The sequence below is a fragment of the Babylonia areolata genome, chromosome 1, assembly GCF_041734735.1.
Source record: "Babylonia areolata isolate BAREFJ2019XMU chromosome 1, ASM4173473v1, whole genome shotgun sequence".
NCBI classification, from domain to species: Eukaryota; Metazoa; Mollusca; class Gastropoda; order Neogastropoda; family Buccinidae; genus Babylonia; species Babylonia areolata.
In genome coordinates, this window is record NC_134876.1 from 82,746,174 (window position 1) to 82,756,173 (window position 10,000).

The 10,000-nt window shown below is 49.4% G+C and overlaps 2 protein-coding genes across 4 annotated transcripts in view; one reads left to right on the plus strand and one right to left on the minus strand.

Moving 5' to 3' along the window:
• LOC143288336 (EF-hand calcium-binding domain-containing protein 6-like) overlaps positions 1–10,000 on the minus strand; it is a 63,226-nt gene that overhangs the window by 37,999 nt on the left and 15,227 nt on the right. The gene's annotated exons all lie outside the window — the stretch shown is intronic.
• Positions 838–10,000, plus strand: part of LOC143288349 (arylsulfatase B-like) — a 9,880-nt gene continuing 717 nt past the window's right edge. The window contains exons 1-6 of one of the 2 annotated variants that reach the window (XM_076596733.1): positions 838–1,979; positions 3,636–3,875; positions 5,034–5,191; positions 7,132–7,424; positions 8,140–8,441; positions 9,405–10,000. The exon at positions 9,405–10,000 is cut by the window's right edge and continues 717 nt beyond it. In XM_076596733.1, coding sequence (XP_076452848.1) covers positions 1,587–1,979; positions 3,636–3,875; positions 5,034–5,191; positions 7,132–7,424; positions 8,140–8,441; positions 9,405–9,689 — 1,671 coding nt within the window. In that variant the 5' untranslated portion in view covers positions 838–1,586 and the 3' untranslated portion in view covers positions 9,690–10,000. The remainder of the gene's footprint in view (positions 1,980–3,635; positions 3,876–5,033; positions 5,192–7,131; positions 7,425–8,139; positions 8,442–9,404) is intronic. The other variant, XM_076596741.1, reaches the window with a different exon arrangement.

Genomic DNA, 10,000 nt, shown 5'->3' on the forward strand with positions numbered 1-10,000 from the left:
GCAGCCATACTCCGTTTTCGGGGGGGTGCATGCTGGGTATGTTCTTGTTTCCATAACCCACCGAACGCTGACATGGATTACAGGATCTTTAACGTGCGTATTTGATCTTCTGCTTGCATATACACACGAAGGGGGTTCAGGCACTAGCAGGTCTGCACATATGTTGACCTGGGAGATCGTAAAAATCTCCACCCTTTACCCACCAGGCGCCGTCACCGTGATTCGAACCCGGGACCCTCAGATTGACAGTCCAACGCTTTAACCATTCGGCTATTGCGCCCGTCAATTGGGGTTCCAATTCGGGGTGGTGGGGGAGGGGTTTGCGGTGTGGTTTGGTGGTGTCTGTGTGTGTCTTGCTTGTTTGCATTAAATAATTATCATAAGACGTCGGGGTTTTTTACACTGAGATTTGTTGTTGTTGTTTTTTATTGTGGTCTGTAGTCTAAAATAGATAATAGAAAAGAATAACAATGTGTCTCTGTGTGTGTGTGTTTCATATTCCCGGTACTTTTTTTTAACCCAAACACTGTATCCTTTGTGCACAGACCCACGACACCCTCCCCCACTCCCCGCCCAGCCCTCATGACCGTCACGCTGCACGTGACAAGATTGTGTCCCTTCCGCTCAGTCACCACGTCGTCTTCCCACTTTTGTCCACCGACGTCCCCATGTGATCCACGCTTCTATTCACAGCCAGCTTTGCTTTTACGGCCCTCTCACCACGTGTCTTTCAGTGGATCGGCCGAGTGAAATAAATCACGCTATGACTCAACCACACATGCGCAAACAGCCGTCAATAACGTACAAACAAAAAGAAAAAAACCTCCGCACAAGTGGCTTCAGATTGGAAAAGCCACGCAGTTTATGTGCGCGTAGGTAAAAAAAAAAAATTAATTAAAAAAAAACCGTGTTGCTGTGACGGTCTTTCTGTCTGTTGATCGATCAGCAGTGATTAGTGAGTCAGGACCACTCATGCTCAGCTGATCAGGGGATGACACAATCACATCACAGCTTGAAATCGGAATTTGACAACAACAAGGCATGAATGATAAAGGCACAGACTGACAACAAAGCACACGACTGAAACGGGGAAGTTACAACAACAACAACAACAACAACAAAAAAAAAAGATCCACCATGGATCATGTGATGTGTCCCGTCATACAAAACGTGTGTCAACACACAGCAAGGGGGTGAGTCTAGACGCTGGAGAGCGGCTATTCGTTTCTCTCGTTCCGTGTTGACGACATTCATATTGCGACGGGCCGTAATCCACATAAGCCTGGATGTTCTGACTGCTCCAAGCTAGCATTGACACTGAGGCACTGAAGCTAATGGCTTGATTTTGGATGTGTTCTATCTTCGTCTTCTGAAACCGTTTTCTCGTGTGCAAGGGACACTGGGAAGATCTTACTCCGTTATTCCTGTCTCTAGTATTGTTTGTAGTTTGATGTGTGGGGCATACTGTTTGTGACACAAGACGCTCATTTTGAAAACGCGGACACCTTTGCCGCAGACCTCGCGGACCTCCACGGACAGATCCAGCAGCCAGTCTACAGGACCCCTGACACCCTTGTCGCTGAAAGATGAAGAACCCAACATTAACACAACTCGCCGTGCTCTTCATGTGCACATTACTGCCAACACTTGCCAAAGGAGCAGACGGCGGTCAGCAACACAGGGAGGGAACAACGACCCCACCCACGAAAAGCGGACAACCACCCCGAGCCGTGACCGACGCCAAAGGAAGCCTGCCCACGGGCAACGTGAGCAAACCTCACATCGTGATGATCGTGGTGGACGACATGGGCTGGAACGACGTGGACTGGCGGGACGGGAGCTTGCACACCCCCGTGATGTCCCGGCTGGCCTCTGAGGGCGTGGTGCTAACCCAGGCCTACGTCCAGCCCGTGTGCTCCCCTTCCAGGGCCGCCTTCCTGTCCGGACTCTACCCCTACCACCTAGGCTTGCAGCACGATGTGGGTGACACTCGCTTCTTGTTGTTGTTGTTGGTGGTGGTGGTGGTGGTTGTGTTGTTGTTGTTGCTTTTGTTGTTGTTGCTGCTGCTGCTGCTGCTTTTGGTGGTGGTTGTGTTGTTGTTGTTGCTGCTGCTACTGCTTTTGTTATTGGTGTTGTTTTTGGTTTGTTGTTGTTGATGGTGGTGGTGGTGTTTTGGAGTGGTGTTTTGCTATTGTTGTTGTTGTTTTGCTGCTGCTGTTGTTGTTGTTTAGCTGTTGCCTTGTTATTGTTATTGTTGTTTTATTATTGTTATTGTTGTTGTTTTATTGTTGTTGTTTTGTGGCCTCAGTTTACATGCAAATCCTAAGAGCACATATTTTCTCCTCTTTTTTTCTCCTTTCTTTCTTCTTTTTTTATTAATTTTTTTACTTCCTTTTTTTCCGTGCTCAACGCGAGGCTTTCTTTATTGGCCGAAAAAGCAAAAACAAAGAACAAAAAAAAACAAAAAAACCGCACACTTGTCTACAAATATACACGCACACGTTCACGCATACACATACGCATCTCCCACACACACACACCCCTCCCCCTTACAGATCTAGAGATGGAGTCTTTGACTGTCAGTGACTGTGATTGCCAGGGTTGATTTGTTTTGGTTTTGTTCTTTTGTTGTTGTTTTTGTTTTTGTTTGTTTGTTGTTGTTGTTTTTTGTGTGTGTTTTTCATCGACATTGAGATCTATTTTAGTGAGTTACAGTGATGTATAAAATTCTTGAAAAAAAAATGAAAAAAACGATCGACTGCATCATTCTCGGGAACAAAAGGGTCTTTTTGAGCGGGTTAAAAAGACCGTGACCTGAAACACTGTTAACTTAAGGAGTGAACTAACGTTAATGCGAACAGGTTCTGTCAACATGGAAAGTAATCACACGAAACCCCCCTCCCCCACCCCCAACACCACAGTCAAAGGGATACAACTCATACTTGCGAAATCAGTTCAGAGGGTAATTAATTCCCTGTAAAACGGCAGTCGGGTGGTGACTGAATCAGTAATCAGTCATAATAAAAAATTCATTATAATAGAGAGAATCTTTAAGAACACACACACACGAACGCACGAACGTACGCGCGCACACACACACACACACACACACACACACACACACACACACACACACACACACAAACTAACTTGCAATCTGGCAGGATGCCTGCTGAATGCAGGCTGATGTCAGCGGTCCAGGTGCAGTCTGCATGATCATAATTACGTTTGTCTTTTTCCGGACCCCATATGTCATCTACACTCCCCTGTCACCTGCTGTTCCCCGAGTGTAGGATAACCTGCTTCTGAGTGACCACGTGAAGCTGAAGCAGGTGTCCTGTGAACTGCACGTAACGGAGCCCCCCCACACCCCTCCCCCCTCCCTACCCCCACACCCCTCCTCTATCCCTCTCTCTCTCCCTCTTCCATTCCCTTTCGTCCTTCCCCTTTCCAGTCCCTCATTCCTTCCATCTCTCCCACCGCCCGCTTCTCCCTCCTTATCCTCTCTCTCTTCTGGACCTCAGACAACCTCACATTCATCCCCCCCTGCCCCCCCCCCCCCCCTCCACCGCCCCCCCGCCCACCTGCCCCCTCTCCACACACACACACACACTAATATCTCTTTCGTCTTCAAGAGTCTGCGAGCCACCCAGAAGGCCTACCTGCCGGGTGACGTCACCACGCTACCCGAGTACCTCAAGAAGCTGGGCTACAGTACCCACATGGCCGGCAAGTGGCACCTGGGCTTCTGCAACTGGAAGTACACCCCCACTTACCGGGGGTTCGATTCTTTCGTGGGCTTCTACAACGCCATACAGGACTACTACACTCACATCGGTCACCACCAGGGCTACGACTTCCGGCGTAATAAAGAGGTGGGTTGTCTGTGGGTGGGTGGATAGTGGGAAGGGTGTGTGTGTGCGTGCGCGTGCGTGCGTGCGTGCGTGTTGGGGGGGGGGTAAGTTTGAACGTATGCTTGTATGTATGCGTGCATTGTGTTTATGTGTGTGCGGTTTGCTTTGTATATGTGTGTGTATGTAACTTTGGTGTGATGTGGTACGTATAATATCAGTGTTTTTGAAAGTATCTAGAGCAGTTTTCTGGATTGAGTGCTTTATAAGTATCCACCATCTTCATCATCATCATTATCATCACCATCATCACCATTATCATCGTCGTTATCATCACCAACATCATCATCAGTAGTAGTAGTAGTAGTATTTAGAAAATGAAAATGGTAAACCATTTCTTTCAACTGAAAACTGCCTCTGATAGAGAGAGAGGGTAAAGCATACAGGCTGGTCCACAACACTGGCTTAAAATAAACATTTGAAAGAGAGAGAGAGAGAGAGAGAGAGAGAGATGTATATACGGCATGCCGCAAGCACTGAAAGGAATACATAAAATATAAAATGTACACAAGTGTAAGCACTGTATGTAGTTGGAAACTAATAGGAACGAACAATGACTATTGGACTAATGTGAAACAGAAGTAAGGGAGATAAACACAATGACAAAAGGTAAGGAAAAGAAAATACAAGAAGAAAGAAAAAAACAAACACATATACCAAAAACCTAAATCGGAATTGTCATAATTTGCGGGCAACTGAGGTCCACAAACTAAATAAATGAATACATGTTAACAAGTAGATAAATCTAATACCGAAATGATGTTTAATACAAGACAACACAGGCACCGGGACAGTGAAATTTATCACACACACACACACACACACACACACACACACACACACACACACACACACTTTATATATATATATATATATTTCTCCAGTGAACTTATCGGTTGTCTTATGATTAATAAGGTTGACTTTCCACACATCGGATAAGTCGACCATCGGATAAGTCGCTGACGATTTTGAGGGAGGGTCCCCAAGGGATCGACTTATCCGAGGTCAACTGTACGTGAACTATGAACGGGACAACTGAGTGCAGTGTTGTTGATGGTGTTTGTTTGTTGTTGTTGTCGCTGTCGTTGTTGTTTTTGTATGTATTATATCTTCCTGCCCCAGGTGTACTACGAAGCCAACGGCACCTACTCAGCCTTCATCTTCACCAGGTACATCGAGCAGGTGATCGGCCAGCATGACCCCAGCCGGCCGCTGTTCGTCTACCTGCCCTACCAGTCTGTGCACGGGCCGCTGCAGGTGCCGTCCAGCTACCTTGACCTGTAGGTCTTCTGGTCCATCCAGCCGTTCAGAGCTTGACTGGTTTTGGTGTGGTGTGGTGTGGTGTGGTGTGGTGTATGGTGTTTGGTGTGGTGTGATGTGGTGTGGTACGGTGCGTGATGTGGTGTATGGTGTGGTGTGGTGTGGTGTATGGTGTTTGGTGTGGTGTGATGTGGTGTGGTGCGTGATGTGGTGTATGGTGTGGTGTGGTGTGGTGTATGGTGTGGTGTGGTGCGTGGTGTGGTGTATGGTGTGGTGTGGTGCGTGGTGTGGTGTGGTGTGGTGTATGGTGTGATGTATGGTGTGGTGTGGTGTATGGTGTGGTGTGGTGTGGTCTGGTGTATGGTGTGCTGTGGTGCGTGGTGTGGTGTATGGTGTGGTGTGGTGTATGGTGTGGTGTATGGTATGGTGTATGGTATGGTGTGGTGTATGGTGTGGTGTGGTGTGGTCTGGTGTATGGTGTGGTGTGGTGTATGGTGTGGTGTGTGGTGTGGTGTGGTGTGGTGTATGGTGTGATGTATGGTGTATGGTGTGGTGTATGGTGTGGTGTGGTGTGGTCTGGTGTATGGTGTGCTGTGGTGCGTGGTGTGGTGTATGGTGTGGTGTGGTGTATGGTGTGGTGTATGGTATGGTGTGGTGTATGGTGTGGTGTATGGTATGGTGTGTGGTGTGGTGTGGTGTGATGTGGTGTGGTGTGGTGTGGTGTGGTATGGTGTGGTGTGGTGTGATGTGTTGTGGTGCATGGTGTAGTGTGATATGGTGTGGTGTATGGTGTGGTGTGGTGTGGAACGGTGTGGTGTGATGTGGTGTGGTGTGGTGTATCGTGTGGTGTGGTGTGGTGTGTATGATGTGGAGTAGGGTGTGGTGTGTATAGTGTGGTCTATGGTGTGTTGTGTTCTGGTGTGGTGTAATGTGTAATGTGTGGTGTATGTTGTATGGTGTGGTGTGGTGTTGTGTGGAGTTGGGTAGTGTGGTGTGGTGTGGTGTGAAGTTGTGTGGTGTGGTGTGGTGTTGTGTGGTGTGGTGTGAAGTTGTGTGGTGTGGTGTGGTGTTGTGTGGTGTGGTGTGAAGTTGTGTGGTGTGGTGTGAAGTTGTGTGGTGTGGTGTGGTGTGAAGTTGTGTGGTGTGGTGTGGTGTGAAGTTGTGTGGTGTGGTGTGGTGTGGTGTGAAGTTGTGTGGTGTGGTGTGGTGTGGTGTGAAGTTGTGTGGTGTGGTGTGGTGTGGTGTGGTGTGGTGTGGTGTGAAGTTGTGTGGTGTGGTGTGGTGTTGTATTGTGCGGTGAGGTGTATGCTGTGCTATGCTGCCTTCTGTACTGTTGTGTTGTGTTCTGTTGCATTGAACTATATTTATTGGATTACTTTTGATCACAACATATTTCTCTTTGTGAAATACACTTTGCTCTCCCAGGGAAGAGCGTGCCACCACAGTTCAGCGCCACCCATTGATGAAAAAAAAAATCTTTAAAAATCTGTTTTCTTTTTCTTATCGAAGTGGATTCTTCTTCAGAAGTTTGCCAGGTACAACACGTACGCTTGTCGACGTGGGCTCGGTTTTGTCTTAGTCCTAAGCGCTGAATGCATGCTGCACACCCCGGGACCTCGGTTTCGTTATGGTCTCCGGCATCAACCGAATGACTTGCACCCATACCACCATTCAAGGTCTAGAGGATGGGGCAATAAAAATAAAAAATAAAAAGATTTGAAATCCAGGTCCGTATAATTAGTGGGGAATCGAACCTCATGGACACGCGACGCTTCCCAACCGGGAGCTGCTCCACCATTGATTGTAAATGATTTCTGACAGTCGATCCATGCTTCTCACAGCCGTTACCCCTTCCTTCCCCTTCTCACGCCCCACCCCCCAACTCACACCCCAACCCCTCCTGCCCTTAACCTGCCCCCCACGCCCAACTGGCCGCCCCGCAACCCCCACGCACACACAGGTACTGCAAAGACATCCAGGACGCTAACCGGCGCCAGAAGTGCGGCATGCTGGCGGTGCTGGACGAGGCGGTGTTTAACGTGACGTTGGCCCTGAAGGCCCGGGGCATGTTCGACGATACCCTCCTCCTCCTCACCACCGACAACGGGGGGCCCGTGCACGAGGGCGCCAACAACTGGCCGCTGCGGGGCGCCAAGACCACCCTGTGGGAAGGCGGCACCCGGGCCACAGCTTTCCTGCACGCGCCCCGCTACTGGAAGAAGCCGGGGGTGTACGAGGGCATGATCCACGCAGGTGGGTGAGGAGGAGGAGGAGGAGGAGGGGAAGAGGGAGGAGAGGGAGGGAGAGGAGGAAGAGGAGCAGGTGGGGAGGAGGAGGAGGGGGGGGAGGGGGAATACGAAAATACAACAAGACGACACACATCACAGCACAACACAGTGCGGCCACACAGGGCAACACAGCTCGGTACAGAGCAGAACAACACAACAACAACAAAAACAACAACACAGCGCAACACGACACGACACAACATAAATTGATAAATACGCAAACTGTAAACTATAGGGAATTAATATAAAGTGTGCAGAGAAGGCGGAAACGTATGCGTGTGTGGGTGCGTGCGAGCATGAGTTCAGTTCGCGCGCGCGCGCGCGTGTGTGTGTGTGTGTGTGTGGATGCTGTGGAAGCGATTTGTCGGTTGTTTTTGCGTGTGTTGATGAGTTTGAGGAGTGAACTGGCGTAGATTGCGAGAGGTTTGTGCGTGCGTACGTGTGTGTGTGTGTGTGTGTGTGCCGTGCGCACATATATGTACGCGCGCGCGCGCACACACACACACACACACACACACACACACACACCACAACACACACAGCACGCAACACACGCCACGACACGACACAACACAACACAATAAAACACAACACAACACAAACACAAACACACCACTGATTTAAAAAAAAAAAAAAAACTAACACAACGCCACGCTGCCTGTGCTCCGGGCTGCGCGCAGTGGACTGGCTGCCCACGCTGGTGGAGGCGGCAGGGGGGCGGACGCCTAGCGGCCTGGACGGAGTCAGCCAGTGGCAGAGCCTCCTGCAAGGCAAGGTGCCCAGCGCTCGCACCGAGTTCCTCTACAACATGGACGAGCTCAAGAACAACTCGGCGCTCCGCCAAGGCCGCTTCAAGCTGCTTCAGGGCCACCCGGGCCACCCCGATAAGTGGTACCCGCCACCCAGAGTTCTTCCAGGACGGTCGTCCTCTGCCTGTCCTGAAGCAACCAGTTCTCAAACTTTACCCGAAGGATATGTTGAGGTAGGCGGTAGTGGTAGTGGTAGTTGTTGTTGTTGTTGAAGTTCCTCGGGGCTATTCTCCTACGATTTGAGGTAGGCAGGTAGTAGTAGTTCCTCGGGGGCTATTCTCCTACGATTTGAGGTAGGCAGGTAGTAGTAGTTCCTCGGGGCTATTCTCCTACGATTTGAGGCAGGCGGGTAGCACTGAGTAGTTCCTCGGAGCTGTTCTCCTACGATTTGAGGTAGGCGGTAGTTGTAGCACCACGGTGCTATTCTCCTACGATTTGAGGTAGGCGGTAGTAGTAGTTCCTCGGTGCTAATCTCCTACGATTTGAGGTAGGCGGCAGTAGTTCCTCGGAGCCATTCTCCTACGAACTGATGTAGGCGATAGTAGTAGTAGTAGTACGTCTGGACTATTCTCCTCCTACGAAAAAGCGACATTGAACCTGGAAAAGTGTTTTGTCGTTGTTGCAATACAAATAATATTAACTTATGGTTCTATATCGTTGTTTTGTTGTTGTTTTGTGTGTGTGTGTGTGTGTGTGTGTGTGTGTGTGTGTGTGTGTGTGTGTGTTTCTACTAAGGCCCGTGCCCAGCAGAACGCAGAAAATACTGTCCCGTAAAACGTGTCTGCGGGTACAATGCTCAATTCATGTTTGTACCGATGCTCCATATTCTCCTCGCCACCATATGCCGCCGCCCTTTCATTTTCTTGTCAGCTGTAATATGTTCTTTCTTTCATTTTCTTGTTCATGATTCGTGCCACAGTGTTTGAACGTTCTACCCGCAGAGACACCCATCACATACTCGGCGTTTGGGACTTATTTTGGACCTGTCTTGTTGCCCCATTCAGTTCAGTTACAAGACGTTCTTATGGCCCTGTCCAGTTCCTTGCATTTATATTGTGACATTTTCAAATAAATCATTGTTTGAACCTTTTTTTTTTCTTTTTAAAATTTTTTTTTCTATTGTCCGTGAATCCAAGCAGCGAGTCGCGACCAACTCAGCATCATCACCATACACGGTGAGCATGACGTCAGAGGGTGATGACGTCACGGCGGGGGGAGGCAAGGAGTACCAGCTGTACGACCTAGAGGCTGACCCCACGGAGCACCATGACGTAAAGGACAAGTACCCGGAGGTCTTCCAGCGCATGCGCGCCCGTCTGGAGGAGTACCGCAAGAGCCTGGTGCCCGCCAACTTCCCTCCCCACGACCCTGCCGCCCTTCCGTCGCACTTCAACGGCGTCTGGTCCCCCGGCTGGTGCTAGGTGCACTGAGGGGTGGGGGGGGGGGTCCTCTGTGTTAGTGTGTGTGGGTTGGAAGGGGGGGGTACACGCGTTCTGTATAGCACTGACCCCTATCATCATTACCATGTACATTTTCATTATCACGTTTTTATGCTTGGTAAATATTCACGAGGTAAAAACTGCACTGGCTCTTAATGCTGCAGCCTTGGGGGCTAGCTGGCCTTTGGAAACCATCCCAGCGCCAACTGTCCTAAAACCCTCTTAGATATTGAATCATTAAGCTCGCGTATTTCCGCTGTCATTAGTTTGTATATAATTATGAATTGTTTTCC